Genomic DNA, 16,427 nt, shown 5'->3' on the forward strand with positions numbered 1-16,427 from the left:
CGTAAATATGTGAGATTTTACTCACCTTCTTTCCTGCGTGCAACTTCCACGACCCTGAAAGTAATTTCCTCACTCGTTTCGTCAGTCACCTAATAGCACGATAAATGCTTAGAAAATGATACTTAAAATATCAGGTAACGAGTTCAGCACAGCTAAATGTTGTTCATAAAACATTGTTCACGGAACACTGTTCATGTTTACTAATCACTGGTTTTACTAAACCACTGTTCACAGTTACTGTTTTACCAAAACACTGTTCAAATTACTGTTTTACCATGACACTGTTCACATTTACTGTTACAGCTCACTATTTTTACAGTTACTGTTACATATCACTATTCATGCGGAGTTACTATTCACAGTTACTATTCATTCGGTGTTACTGTTCACCGACCGCCACCAATCATCACCAAATTTCACCACCACAATCTAAACAACATTTCCAACAACTTCCTAGTTGACACCAAGGTCTAAATCCGAGTCTAAACAGTCCAAACAATGAAGAACATGAAATCGGCACTATTCACAACCCCTAGAAATTGAAATTTTGATTCGGGTACTTACACTTCGATTTGTCTCGATTCCTTTTGTGGGAATGTTGCTGGGACTGAGACAAGCAAAACCCCCCAAGAATCTCGAGCCATGGTGGCCGGAGGAGGCGACGCCGCCACAACAGTAACTTCCGGCGGTTGCTACACCGTGTGTGGTTGTCGCCGGAGTGCAAGGCGTAGTCCAAAAGATGGAGCTCGTCGAGCCCGTCAGTTTGATAGTTGGCACGATACGAGGCGACGTCGGATGGTGGAGAAATCGGCCGGAGAAGGTTTTTGGGTCGGGTGAACAGTACCCGAGCTCGGGTGAACAGTACCCGAGCTGATTTTTAGAAAAATCTGATTTTCTGATTTTTAATCTCATCTCCTTCCTTTTATACTATTTCCAAAATCGGAAACGAACTTCCGACGTTAATAACTTTCGCGTCCGACGTCCGATTCGAACGCATGACGTGTCTACGAATTCGTATCGATGATCTCTACGACTTTCGTGAAGGAAGTTTTCACAACCGAGCGACGGAATAAAAGTCGATCTATACGTTGCGGTAACGTTACGTTTTCTAATTAAACGATCCGAGAACGTTTCCGTTTTCGTTTCGAAATGTCGCAAACCTCCAATTGTCGTCTTGAATTAATTTCACAAGTTTAACACTTTGAAAATACTCGACATTTAGTTTCTAAAAATTCGGGTTATTACAGAAATAGAGTAGGAAAGAAATTAATAGATAGTAGTATGATTTGATATATCAAATTAGATAATGGACATTTTAGGAAAACTTTGGATGTCTAAATAGTATTAGGCATCTATAAAAGCAAAATGAAGATTTACTGAGTAAGAAGATCTATATACCGCTTTTGGAGGTATGAATAAAAACTCCCTTATCTAAATGATTGGAACTAAGGAGTTCCGGTAACAATTGTTTTACTTTATGCAGGCTTGGTAAAACAATAATTAATAAGAAATTACGCTCGCATTAAGATAATATTGTATACATTCATTTACAAGCAATGAGGTGCATATAATTACGTATTAACAGAGAGAGCAGAGCCCTCATACAAAGTTACTACTTGCATGCATGCATGCATGCATAGTTGTATATAAAATAATTTTCTCATAGTTGTATACCAGTCAGTGGTTGTCGATGAATTGCTCATCTTTCTTGTCTCCGCACCAAATTTCGTCACCTCAAACGTCATTTTTGCTCTCCAATCTCTCACTCTATTTAGCTATATAAACTCGATCGATCTTAACATGCTCTACTATCTCCACCTTTCATCTTAATTACATACTCCTACCTACCTGAAGCCAACCAGTCCAAACAACCATACCTCTCATTCAAGAAATTTAGCAATTTTAAACAATACATATCCCTGCATATATAGAAACTCCTACCTAACGCTGCATTACGCGCCACCGCAGTCGCAACTGCAAGCGCAACCATGACACAACACCGCTTCCTTCTCGTAACATGGCCTGCTCAAGGCCACATCAATCCATCCTTGCAATTCGCCAAGCGTCTCATGAGCACAACTGGCGCCGACGTGACGTTCGTTACGGCCCTATCTGCTCTCCGCCGCATAAGCAATCGTTCTGGAACTCCTCGTGGTCTGACCTTTGCTCCCTTCTCTGATGGATATGACGATGGGTTTAAGCCTGGGGATGACATAGACCACTACGTGTCTGAGTTAAGGCACCGTGGCTCACGGGCAGTTGCGGACATGGTGGTGTCTAGTGCAAACGAGGGCCGCCCTTACACTTGTATAGTGTACGCCATAATGATCCCTTGGGTGGCGGAAGTAGCGAGTGAACTTCACCTTCCGGCAGTGTTCGTTTGGATTCAGCCCGCCACAGTGTTCGACATATACTACTATTACTTCAACGGCCACAAAGATCTCATCAGAAACAATCATATGGTTAATAATACTGACGCAACCCAGGCAGTAGAATTACCAGGACTGCCGCTAACGCTGAAGAGCAGTGACCTTCCCTCCTTCATGGTGGATTCCAATCCGTACAATTTTGCTTTGCTATTGATCGAGGAACAGTTCGAGCTGCTTGAGAAAGAAATCAAGCCAACCATTCTGGTGAATACGTTCGATTCACTTGAGCTGGATGCATTAAAAGCAATAGACAAGTACAACTTGATCGGAATCGGTCCTCTAATGCCATCCGCTTTCTTGGACGGCAAGGATCCATCTGATAAATCATTCGGAGGCGATATGTTGGAGACATCAAAGGAGTCAGAGTACTTAGAATGGCTTAATTCAAAGCCGAATGAGTCAGTCGTCTACGTCTCGTTTGGGAGCTATTCCGTGCTCTCCAAAATACAAATGGAGGAAATTGCAAAAGGGTTGCTGAAATCCGGACGTCCGTTTCTGTGGGTAATTAGAGAAAACCAAAAGAACGGAGAAGGCAAGGAAGAGAAAGAAGAAGACATACTGAGTTGCAGAGTGGAACTAGAAGAGCTTGGAATGATAGTCCCATGGTGTAGCCAAGTAGAGGTTTTGTCAAATCCTTCTCTGGGTTGTTTTGTGTCACATTGTGGCTGGAATTCAACTTTGGAGAGTTTGGTTTCTGGTGTGCCAGTGGTTGCATTTCCTCAGTGGTCAGATCAAGGTACAAATGCCAGGTTAGTAGAAGACATGTGGAAAACAGGGGTGAGGGTTGCACCGAATGAAGAAGGTGTTGTTGTGGGTGAAGAGATTAAGAGGTGTCTGGATATGGTAATGGAAAGCGAAGAGATGAGGAAGAACGCTAAGAACTGGAAGGATCAGGCAAGAGAGGCTGTCAGTGAAGGTGGGTCTTCAGACATGAATTTGAAGGTCTTTTTGGATCGGATTGGAGATGGTTGTTTTCTAGCATAGACAGATTAAGGCACGTTGTCGATTAAAAAGTTAAACCTAACTAGAGGACCGGTTAGTACGTTAGTTTACTTGTTTTATTTCCCTCTATTTTTTTCTACCAACTTCATCTTCTAGATTAGAGTCAAATGCAGTCGTGTTATACAATAATGTAAAAGTGGTAATTTTTTAATTAAGTAGCTTGTTTTGATTAATCGTCCACTTTAATTTGTAAATGTGGTTTTGATTAATCGTCCACTTCGTAGACGAGGTTTTGAATAATAGTTCTGACTTATAAGTTTGTTTTGAATAGATTGATAGGCACTTTCTTGCAACTTAATTTTCCATTAATTAATCCTCCTGAACTCTTTCATATTTTAGAGTGGAATTGTGGAAAGAAGCCTACGGAAGCCGTAAGTATGAGAAAAGATCTTTGTTCATGAACAAACAAAAGCTTTAGTCGAAAATATTTTAATAAGATTCATATATAATCCGTCAGAAATTATAAAACTGATAAACGTGCATAAAATTGAGATACATAAAATTCAGTCACATAATTAAGTGCAGATAAATTGAAGTGCATGACTCATAAGTATTGGTAGTAGGCTCAAGTTAACCGTGTAAAAGTAATTTTGTGAAATATTAATCATAGCATGTATAATGTATTTAGTTTTTTTTTTATGGAGAATACCATGTATTTTCCATTAGAGAGCTTTGAATATACATCCAAAAATAGTATTTGGACATCCTCACTTAAAAATAGACCACCTTTTTTCTTTTACAAATAATTAAAATGCTATAGATCTCCTTATTTTCCTGAAAATGTTCATAATCAATATCTCAGTATTAGATATCAAATAAATCTATTATCCATTAATATCTTTCCAATTATACTTTTATTCAATTATTATAAACAACTCGAAAAATTCTTAATAACTACATAATTCATATTCTCAAATTAATTTTCTCTTTCACTCCTAAATTCATAATTAATAATATTACTCTTGTTTTTTTTTCATTCATTGATTTGAAACTCATCAAATAGTAAAATCAACACGAAAAATTCTAACATCTATTGAACAAATTTTTTTCTTTCAGGTCCTAACTGAAAATTAGCAAACATTCTATGTAGCTTTTCAATTGATACTCATATGTTATTTATTGTATTTTTTAACAATAAAAATAAAAGTAATTAAATCATCTTATTTAATTTATTATTTTGAATTAGGGTTTTCCTAAAATAAATTCATAAATAATAGATTGACGAAAAAAGAAAAAAATAATTTATATTTTATATTTAAAAATAAGCAGGTTGAGAATTCTCTTGTTTTTTCCTTCTTTTTTTTTTTTCACTCTTATATGTTTGTTTGGTAATTTCACATGCGTTGAAAAAGTCAAAATAAACTTAGAAAAAGAGAGAGGTCTAAATAGAGGTGGCAAATGGGCCCAAAAACCCGAGCCTTTTAGCGGCCCGGCCCGAGCCCGAGCCCGTTATTGTAATGGGTCAGGCCGGGCCGAGAGATCTTAGACCATGGGCCTGACCTGACCTGTGCCTGTTTTTAGCCCAGCATGATAAATTAATGCGCTGACCTGTTAAATACATAATTTTATATTATTTATATAAATTTTAAACAATTATCATTATTAGACTTGAATATTAGACTTTTTAAATTGTAATCTCTTCATTATTTCATTATTTTAACTACATTATTTGACAAATATTATCAAAGTAGTGAAGAAAACGTCATTATTTTGACATACATAACGTTTTAGAAATAAAATTATAAAATATGTTGTAGTATTTTATTTATTTTACTATTCTAAATGGACCGGCGTGCTTCTGTGTCCTGGTAATTAATATTTTTTATTTTAATTGTGTCATATAATGCTAGTGAGCCAACGTGCTTCTGTGTCCTGGTAATTATACTACTACTACTTTAAGGGCTATAAAGATCTCATCAGAACTAATGCTCTGGCTACTAGCAGTGACTCTCCCCATGGAGTAAAATTACCAGGACTGCCACTAACGCGGAAGAGCCGCGACCTTCCATCTTTCATACTGGATTTGAATCCGTACAATTTTGTTTTGTGATTGTTCGAAGAATAGTATAAGCAGATGGGGAAAGAAAGCAAGCCAACCATCCTCGTGAACACGTTTGATGCACTTGAGCCGGAGGCCTTGAAAGCAATCGAAAAGGATAATTTGATAGTAATCGGGCCTCTTGAGCCGGATCCATCTGATAAACCATTTGGAGGTGATTTATTCAAGAAATCATAAGATTTAGCGTACATAGAATGCCTGAACTCAAAGCTAAGAGGCCCTGTTGTGTACGTCTCGTTTGGGAGCATTTATGTGTTGTCCAAGATTCAAATGGAGGAAATTTCAAAAGGGTTGTTGAAATCCGGTCGTCCGTTTCTGTGGGTGATTAGAGAGAACCAAAAGCACCAAGAACGTAAGGAAGAGAAAGAAGACGAAGAGTTGAGGTATAAATTGGAACTCGAAAAGCTTGGAATGATAGTCCCCTGGTGTAGTCAAGTGGATGTTCTATCCAATCTTTCTTTAGCTTATTTTGTGACACATTGTGGCTGGAATTCAACCTTGGAGAGTTTGGTTTATGGAGTTCCAGTGATTAGCATTTCCTCAGTGGACAGACCAAGGCACAAATGCCAAGTTGGTAGATGTTAACGCCACCCCCTGAATGGGGTGATCCCCGGCTTAATCTCCTCATACTCCGGTCATCGGACCGGTGGCCGGGGACCTGGAAGCCCAGTAGGCAGACATGCCGGTCCGGCAACCCCTGTGCTTCTTCGGTTATCGCCATCAACGCCATCAACGCCACCTATGGTGGCTCACCTTCAGAGATAGATACAATGTACTGGCACACATTCCCACATTGAGGGAAAGGCTAGACACATTCTCCAGTGCACCTATAAATAGGCTGTCTAAACCACGTAAAAGAGGTAACGTATTCCTAAGTCATTAACTCTCGAACTTATTCCACACCAGATATTAACTTAAGCTTCGGAGGGTCGAAGGCCAGCGCACTGCTGGCCATTTGACATTAACTTGTTGTGTGCAGGTTCCATTGAGTTGACACACTGAAATACAAGTCTACGAGAAGCTCGATCCCTCGGATTAAGCTTCTCTAACACTTGGCGCTAGAAGGAGGGTCCTCGTCAGAAAGACTTTTCAGCTTAACACGATGGTAATTCTAAACGAATAAGAGAACCCGTTATTGCCTCGCCAGTCTCCTCCCCGTGGGGTAGACACAACGCCTTCACTGAGATTGTTCCCTCACCTGCAACGCGGGGCCGGGGGCTATTCCCCGACTCCCTGTCCACAGTTGGGGGGTCGTCCCAGGTAGCCTTCACGGATCCCCAGGCTGCGCTGGAATTGGCACTCCAAGAATACAATAGACTCCAAACTGAGATGAAGTTGGAACATCAGACCACGCGTACGGCCTTGGCACGCTCAGCAGCACTGGAGAAAGAATAACAGCTCATTCGGATCGCATTTGAAGGGCGCATAAGTGCAGACAAAGCCCTGGAAGCAGTGCGATAGCGATTTCGCATCCTGGATACACAGGTGCTGATCGCGACAGAGACGTTGGCGTCCCCACAGCATCTAGGGCCATAGTCCAAGACGGTGTAGTCACCGAGCCTTTTATCAACGCGTTGTTAGAAGGGCCCCCTCAGAGCCGCAATATGTAGACCTGGAAGCCGGAAACCAAGACATGGACCAAGATAGCCCCGGGGTCCAAGCGATCCCCCGACGCAGGATCTCTAGACTCAACTGGTGCTACGCATGAGTGATACTTTGGAGCGACTATCCTCTAGGATATCCAGACTCAACCGTTGTACTGGGGATATGGCGGCTGAGCCGGCCCGTTCACCCAGCTGGTGCAAGCGGAGCGGCGCCCCTCGGGGGATAAACTGCTCATTTGGAGAACTTCCAATCCACCTTGGCCAGCACCCGGTACACAGACGCACATTTGTGCCATGCCTTCTAGGGGACACTTACCGATGAGGCCTTGGGTTAGTTTTTCAGCCTACCCTCAAACCCGCAACAGGATAGGTACATACACGCAGACCACAGCCCGGGATGACGGTCCATGGTCAGCGTGGGACAAGCTAGATCAACATCAGGCCGCCAATAGAAAGGACACCTGGGATATGGGTAGCAACGACAGGCGTCAAGACCGGCAGGGGAGACGAGGTCGGACCAACCCGTATGTCGCCCGGGGTCGTGATGAGACAGGATATAAGCAGTAGGGGGCTCCCCAAAATGAGGTATTCACAAATCTCACCATGTCTTATGTCGAAATATATGAGCGCCATAAGAACCTCCTGCCAAGGCCCCCCAAACGTCGGTATGACAAGAGGCCGATGAGACGCACAAGAAAATACTATGCCTACCTTGATGACTCAGGGTATGACACAAACGTCTTTTATATATTGAAGTCCTCTATCGAGGAACTGGTAAAGACTGGTGTGCTAGATCGGTACAAGTCCCCAGCGATAGACGCCAATGCCATATAAGTCCATGGAAAAATAGCAACCTTGTACGGCGGGGCGATCTGGGCTCTACCCCACAAATCGGCAAAGTGGCAATAGACTTTGGAGCTCTACGAGCTCATGCAGGATGTTAAAGCCGCACTGGATACTTATGACACGATCCAATTCTCCAGGGGGAAGCACCCATTCGGACTTCCCAGACTGATCCGTTGCTGGTTATTACACATGTTAACCATTACTCATGTCTGAGGGTACTGGTGGACACCTGGGTAAATGTTAGTGTTATGTTCGCCGACTGTTATTGCAAGCTCAAACGGGACCGGTGAAACTCTACAGAAATCATGACCTGTTGGTCAGCTTTTATGGGGAGATTGTGCATCCCCTCGTCAATGAGGCCACCAAACTTTGGGCTCAGAAACTCCTAGAGGTGATGTGTGCGCTCCGGACGACGCCGACAACGGCCTCATGACAGTCTCCTTTCCTTCTAGCTTTTGGCACTGAGGCCGTAATCCCGGTAAATATTGAGGTTCCCTTCGAGCAAGTTGAAGGCTACGACCCAGATATGAACGCCGCCGGCCTTTAGCTCAATATGAACTTGCTGGAAGAACGCCAAGATAAGGTCCACTTACGAAATATCAATGGAAAGCAATGCATCGCCCGACACTACAATAAGTAAGTCCATCCTCGACCCCTTGCGGTTGGTGTTTGGGTGATAATCGAACCGGCCGGACCAGCCACATTCTTTCTCCAAGACACATCGAGATGCAAGTTAGCTCACTCCTGAAATGCTCAACATCTCCACTACTTCCCCAAGTAGCCCTCGGTTTCAGTCTCCCCGGTAGTTATCTCCGTTACAATAGTTGGTCTCCAATTTTACATCTCTGTTTTGTTTATCTCCGGATTCTCTTTGTACTATTTGTCCTACGAACGTAGTCAATAAACAAAGAATTTCATGATATATGCGTTGATTATCTCCATAACATTCTCCTTTTTGGTTCAAATGTCCATTTACTGCACGGTTATTCGCCAAAATGAACTAAAACAACCGATTGATTGCCAAAGGGAAAATCGCCCAGGAAGTTTTTATTCATACAACGATGTTTACAACATTACATGGAAGCCACAATTGTCCTATGCTGACCCAGGCCGCACCGGCCAGGGACATTCCTATAATACAATAAATGACAAACAAATTTGTCAGGCCATGGTATCGCACCCTTGGCAGTCATTCGAACTCCCTTTTTCCTTCGCTCCACGCTACTGTTGCCTACGAGAACGCATGATCGATGGGCAGATTGGATTTGCTACCCCACTGTCGCCACGATAGATCTCGGCGGCCAAGTGGTACATACGAGATCCAACTTGGCATTCAGTAGGCTGCACTATGCTTCTAGAGGGTTGTGAGAAGCTCCCATTGCCCATACACAACCTACCCTCGAGACGGCTGGGCCGAGACATCGACGGCCGCCGACCATCTGGGGGATTCCAAGGAACTCTAGCTTGAGGATAGGTTCTTACGCCTACCTAATGTTTGAAGATGAATTTATACACCTAAACCAGTTTATGGAAACATGACAAAATTTGGAGGAAAGCATTTGAGATTTCTGATAGGCTTCAAAACTCAGAGGGAAATCTGCACACTTGAAACCATGGCTATTTGTTGTGTTTTTATCCTTGAGGTGCTCTCCTTTTTATAGGAGGAGAACCCACGATACAATGACCAAAATCTCTTGCGCAAACATAAGGATTAAGGATGGTAGTTACACCTAATTATGGTTGTCAAATGAACCGGGTAGCCACGTGGACTGGATTTGTGACTAACGGATTTCTCAAAGTTTGACTGTAATTGCCATTTATTAGGTGGTTGAACGTTTAAACCGTCTGACTAGGGACAGTCACCAAGGTTTTCTTTTGGGCTGGGCTCCAGAGCAACATGGCCCAATGGGCTAATAAAAGAAAAAAAAAAGAGAACACAAAAATCAACATTTGTGGCTAACGAACACAAGTGTTTGAATCTCCATTTTCATTCAAGTGGCTCAGCTGGACCGCCCGGGAGTATATTTCAAAGGAATTTTATTTACAAGGCACAATACTCTTAAGGGTACCTTACAAGATGGGCCTCACCTCTTCCTGGAATCATCTCCCCCGACCACGACCTCCATCATATGACATCTAGGGCGTCAAGGAGGTTTCCAGAAGATTCCCGCGTGCTGGAGCTGTAGCATCTTACGTGAAGGTCTTTGATCGGGCGCATTGCGGAGGCGTCTGGAATTTGGAAAGTGCCCGCCCATGTCCTCGACCAGTTCCCGTACTCTGCGTCTGGGCATTTCGGGACACAACCACCTGGAGATGGGCACAGGCTCAGAGGGGCGCATCCTGACTTGCGCGTGCTAGCCGGGCACGTGCGTCGAAAACTGGAGATGCTTCTGCGCCTCTTCAGGGATAAAGAAGTCGCGATGCACGCCAAACTCGAACAGGTCTTGCCCCCATCGTTTAACCCTTCTCGCTAGTCGTCGCTGCAACCCTCTAGATAGGCCACATTTAACCATTGCGGCCCTCTCCTTCTTGAGGTCCTCCACGTGCTACTAATTCGCGGGTTGTCGGCACCGGACGAACTCGGTTTCTTTCGCCACTAGCTCTTGGGTCAGCTTCTCGGCCTACTACGCGTCAAGCTTCTCCGTCCACTCCTTCTTCCGGGCCTCCAAGGTCGTGGCCACCTGATTCCACACCTTCTCCTTCTCCTTCAGCGCCGCGACCTCGTTCTACCTTTAGTTCGACAACCCTAGCATCGCTCTCAGCGAGAGAATCTTTGCTCTTATGGAGCTTGCCCCGCAACTCACCGACCGCCTCATTGGCATCATACATCCAGGCGTCGTCGACCACCTGCTGGTCCTCCAACTCATTCACCATCACCAGGAGTGATTCATTGGCAGCGACGTACTCTTGGATGACCCGCTTGTCCTCGGCCGCCTTCGCTTGGAACTGGGCCTTAGAGTAATCTCAGGCGTTGTGCACCTCAGCCGCCACCTGCAGACAGTATTAATTAAATCATTGCCTCCATCACATCAGAATCTTAACTGAAACAACGCTTACCCACGTGAGCCTTTTCTCCACCTCGTGGAAGTTAAGCCGGGCTTCGTCATTGTATCGGATCGTTGGCCCCTGACACATGTGCCTCATGTGACCCGCCATCCTCTTAAAATAGGGCGCCAACTCCCCGACCTCGGCCTGCTCTTCCAGGACCCCGGCCCGCGTCTCCACACTGGCTGACCTCGTCCTCTTCGCCCTCCGCTCCTGGTCCCCACCACTCCGGCTCCTCTTTTGCCGCTGGCTCCACTACCTCTGGCCTATCAACATCGCCCACCACTGAGGCCGGTGTCTCGACTTGCACCTCCGGGTCGCCCTACGCCAGAGCCACCCCCTCGCTTCACCGGTTACCTCCTCTGGGACTATCTCCTCTAGCACCAGCCCGTTACTGGGCTGCTCCACCTCTTCCGGTTTCTCTCCATGACTCTCCTCTGACTCGGTCACTACCAACACCTCCTCCGGACGGTCCGACCCTTCTCTTCCTTCCGGTCCATCCAAGGGACTAACGTCCCGCCGCACCCCCCAATACACTGCCACCTCGGCCGACAACAACTTGTATTGCTTCAGCGCCATGGATATGGGGTAGATGCCATCCTCCATCTTTTCCGGCACCGCGGGGAACCCGTCCCTCACCTCCATATCTACGTCCCTCAGCCCCTACTCCATGAAGACCTCTTCGATCCCCTAGACCATCTCCTCGTCCATCAACTTGTCAAACGGCCTGAGCTTCTTCCTCTCAGGCAGCGTGATCTCCACCGTCGCCGTAATTGAGAATTGTTAGAACTAACACAACAAAAATGCAACTCAAGCTAGTTTGTTCTCCACTCTTACCGGCCGACTTAATGACATTATAGGCCTGGTATACGCCCATCCGGCACCACCGGTACACCGACCTGTCGGCTTCCTCCTTGAAGGCGAGCATGCACCTCATTAGCAGTTTTTCCATCATCGACAACAGCTCGGTGCGTATCGGCACTGCAAAAACAAAGATTAGCCCCCGCTTACACCATCAAACATAAAAACAAATATAACAAAAGGGAGACACATCTTACTTAATGGCTGCAAGACCTCGGGCACTTGGATGATTGAGGCCTCCTTCTTCCACGGCCCCTCCACGACAAACACTCGCTCCCTCCTGTTCGTCGGGGTCGAGCTCGGGGGTTCAAAAATTAGTGGGGCATATTTCTTCCCCCGGGGCACTATCCTAATGCAACCCCCGCTTCCTTGTTTCGGGGAGTACTGCAGTGACCAGCAGGCAAGGAACTCCCGCCAGCACGGTTTCCCTTGCTTGAGCGCCCAGAACAGCGTGATGCTCCCCAGCAACTACAACCACATGTTGGGCGTTACCTGCCCCGGAGATGTTCAAGTTGGAGAGTAGATACTGCATGTAGAACGACATCAGGAGCGTAAGCCCGTATGCCATCACTTGCTCTACTATGCAACACGCCCTTCCAGTGGCATGTGGAACAGCTCTCCTTCAGCCAGCGGTCTTAGGATGATTTCCGCCGGGATGCCGTACACCTCTCGGATATTGTCCAACTCCTCCCACGTCGCACCACGACCAAGTGGGTCCCCCTTCTTGTCCCCTAGCCACCATTTGCGGTCGTCGCTGCTAGTCCCTGTTTCTTCGACTGCTCTCTCCGCCATTTCAATGTCCTGCAACAAAAGACCGAGTGGGTTACTAGATGACCCCGCATCGCTCATATGGGATACGCCCCTCTAATCAGACTTTCCCTACCTCACAGCGCGCTCCAGCGTGTTGGTAGCCGGCGAATCTGAGTGTAAATCCTTAAATCCGCAACTCCCAACAACTCCCACACGAACACATATTAGCCCATTACTCCCAAACCAATAAACACAGTAAAGAACGAGAAAAATACCTTTGGTTGTAGTGGATGAAATGACGTCGTGTTCCCATGGTTGTGAAGGCAGCGATACCTACTTTTTTTCGATCACAACCGTCTGGATTTCTTCTTTTTCTCTCTTCTTCTGCTCTAACACTTTTCACTAATTAGAACCAACGATTCCTCCCCTCTATACATAGCCGCTACAGATGATCCCAACTTTTGAAAAAAAAGCCCCTAGCCGTCGGATCATCGCCATGTGCCCACTACCGTAAAACCGCCTCGGTTTGCTCCCCACGCACTCCACGCGTGCGTATTTATCCATAAACCCTGAGTCATTCACCTTCCCCCATACCCCATCATTGTTGTTGTCGTCACCGTCGCTTCACGTCCTCGAGGGACCCAGGTTTGTCCCCTGCATTAATTGCCCTGGCACCGAGGGACTTCGATAGTTGCAGCGGGGGACATTCCTTGAATGAGGACTTTGGGGACTCCCTATATAACTCTGGAATAAACTAAATCTCCGACTTGGGGCAATCTCTTAATTCATGGATGCTCTGAGTTTGTTAGTTAACCCGCGAGCCTAAACCTCAAGATCCTAGGTCACTCCAAGTCCATGGACGCTCCGCTGTTAGTTAACCCACGTGTCTAACTGCATTTATTAGTTAACCCTTGTCTAACATTGAGGTCTCGGCCCCTCTCCAAGCCATAGGCCACACTCCAAGTTAACGACACTCGCGCACCTGGTTAACCCATGCGTCTAATGCGAAGGTCCTTGACTCGATCCATGGGTGTCCCATACGGTTGGCACCAGACCGGGCAGTCAGAACCAGACCCCAGCATACCTAGGTCACGCCAGATCTATGGACGCCTTGAACGCGCTAGTTAACCCATGTGCCTAGTCCTGGGGTCCTAGATCACTCTCCATGGCCACAGATAGGCCGGCCCAGGTCCCGAGTGATCCGAACTCCGATATTTACGCCGGAGATGAAGATAGAAAACTCCTCACCCAATGAATTTCCTCGACTGGGGACTCCCTGAATGGGGTGATCTCCGCCTTAATCTCCTCATGCTCCGGTCACCAGACCGGGGGCCGGAGACCTTGAAGCCCAGCATGCACACATGCCAGTCCGGCAACTCTTCTGCTTGCTCAGGTATCGCCATCAGCTACCTACGGTGGCTCATTTTCAGAGATAGATACAATATACTGGCACACATTCCCACATCGAGAGAAGGACCATACACATTCCTCAATGCACCTATACATAGGCTGCCTAAACTACTTAAAAGAGGTAATGTATTCCGAAGTATTAACTCTCGAACTTATTCCGCACCAGATATTAACTTAAGCTTCGGAGGGTCGAATGCAGGCGCACTGCTGGCCCTTTGACTTTGACTTATTGTGTGCAAGTTCCACTGAGCTGACACACCGGAATACAAGCCTACAAGAAGCTCGATCCCCCAGATTTAGCTCCCGTAACAATAGAAGATATGTGGAAAATAGGGGTGAGGGTAGCACCAAATGAGAATGGTGTTGTTGTGGGCGAGCAGATTAAGAGGTGTCTGGATTTGGTCATGGAAAGTGAAGAGATGAGGAAGAACGCTAAGAACTGGAAGGATCTGGCAAGGGAAACTGTGAGTGAAGGTGGGCCTTCAGACAAGAATCTGAAGGTCTTTTTGGATCGGATTGGAGATGGTTGTTTTCTATCATAGACAGGTTAATGCATATGTACATCAATAATTAAAAAGTGTAGGACTGAAATGTACCTGATTTCATATTCCCTCTCTTCTTTTCTTTTCCTTACTCATCACTCATCACTCATCACTCATCACTTAAGTTTACATCTTATGGAAGAAAAGTTTGAGTTGATGGAAATGTATGCAACTTCTATTAATATAGTCAGAAGATAAGTTTTATGATTAAATTTTTGAACTATCTAAAATGCACACGAGTTATTAATCTCCTAATTATGTCAGCATATAGGTGCTAAGGCTATGATTATAATTTATAAATTATAAAGGTGAAAAGAAAGTATAGAAAGAGAATTAGCGCAAGAGAAAAATAAGGAGAAAATCACGATTATACGATTCAATCCAAATAAATAAAAACTACCAAATTATTGTGAATAAGATAACTACGTAAACTACCCACTATCAATTTATTTATTTTCATTAATTTTAAACTTTTGTTTTGTTTTTCTACAATTTCTTATAGATAAAAAGCCTAAAGGTAACACAACGAGGCTAATATATAGTTATATACCAACATCATCTAGCTTGGAGAATTTAAAATGCATGCAGTCGTGTGAGACCAATAATGTAATGTTGTAATTCTAAACGTTTTCTGTTCTCTTTTTACTACTGTTATAAAGGTTTGTAAATCAATAGCTTGTTATTTTCACTTTGCAAATAATTTTTATTTTCCTTTTGAGTTCGCATGCAGTGCGCACTTTCTTGCAAGAGGCCGGCACTGCGTATAAACTTTTTTGCGGGTTATTAAGAAGCAGGGAAAGAAATTTAAATAGCCGGAAGCCGCAGAACACTAGTGATCGAGCTATATAGCTTTTCATAACTTAATTGCCAAGCAATTTGTTATTTCTGCTAATTTGTTACCATAGCTTTTCATAACTTGCCAAATTGCCAATTTGAATATTAATTTTGCCGATATTTCTACCATTTATTACCATAGACATAATTTGCTACCACTTAGACATACTAATTTATAAGTTCTCTGTAGAAAATGACTGTTTGAGAATACAAGGAAACAAATTGCTTAATCCTGGAAATTCTAGAGCAAAAGATTTGACTGCAGACTAGTAAAATGGACTGACATAAATCTTAGGGTAGCACATTGGCATGGGCATAGCCACATTAGGGCCACAAGGGACAATTGACCCATCTTAATTTCTAAGTATTCTTATTTGGTAGAATGATAAATCTACAATTGCATTCTTTTATCATATAAAATACCATAATTGACCCTTCTGAAATAAAATGAAACTCAATAATCATGTATAAATACTCTATTTCATTCATCCACAAGCCTAAAATTTAGATCAATTCAACTTCATTTTGATATTTCAATTACATTTTATTCACCGGCAATGAAGTACTCTTTGTTTCCATGAATGATAAACACTTCAAATAAGGAATATAATTGTAATAACCCGATTTCTCGGGTTCAATTTGTATTAATTCTTAGAAATTAATAAATTTGAAAAATCTAATAAATCGCATTTTTTTCGCTTCACGACGATGTCAAATCGAAAACGGAACCGTCTTCAGAAATCTAAATTGGAAAAAACGTTACGTTTCCGCGACGCTGGAGTCGACTTTTACTCCGTCGCTTGTTTCCTAAAACGTCATTCTCGAAAGTTGTAGAGCTCGTCGATACAATTTCGTAGACACATCACGCGTTCTAATCGGAAGTCGTACGTGAAAGTTATTCGCGACGGAATTTAGTTTCCGATTTTAGAAAAAGGTATAAAAAGGAATTTTTAGAAGCTAGGGTTTCCAAAAACGGAAACCCTCACTTCTCTCTCTCTCTCTCACTCACCCCGCAACCCTCTTCTCTCTCTCCCCGACCCTCTCT

General features: G+C 44.2%; 1 protein-coding gene and 1 pseudogene across 2 annotated transcripts; both read left to right on the forward strand.

Annotated features, from left to right (window-relative positions):
* Positions 1-1,831: 1,831 nt before the first annotated feature.
* LOC126790498 (phloretin 4'-O-glucosyltransferase-like) lies at positions 1,832-5,389 on the forward strand. 2 transcript variants are annotated; one of them, XR_007671735.1, is made up of 2 exons: positions 1,832-3,464; positions 5,282-5,389. XR_007671735.1 is itself a non-coding variant. In XM_050516749.1 (1 exon), exon 1 carries the CDS (start codon positions 1,989-1,991, stop codon positions 3,411-3,413), a length of 1,425 nt encoding a protein of 474 aa, XP_050372706.1. In that variant the 5' UTR covers positions 1,832-1,988; the 3' UTR covers positions 3,414-3,604. The 2 variants fall into 2 exon arrangements, 1 of the variants encoding a protein (XP_050372706.1); XM_050516749.1 differs by lacking the exon at positions 5,282-5,389 and having other exon boundaries at positions 1,832-3,604.
* On the forward strand, positions 5,275-14,548 carry LOC126792192 (phloretin 4'-O-glucosyltransferase-like; annotated as a pseudogene).
* Positions 14,549-16,427: the final 1,879 nt, after the last annotated feature.

Source organism: Argentina anserina, chromosome 4 (assembly GCF_933775445.1).
Source record: "Argentina anserina chromosome 4, drPotAnse1.1, whole genome shotgun sequence".
NCBI lineage: Eukaryota > Viridiplantae > Streptophyta > Magnoliopsida > Rosales > Rosaceae > Argentina > Argentina anserina.

Bases quoted from the DNA above. Each gene is read 5' to 3' on its own strand.
- LOC126790498 (XM_050516749.1), top strand. From the start codon at position 1,989: ATGACACAACACCGCTTCCTTCTCGTAACATGGCCTGCTCAAGGCCAC.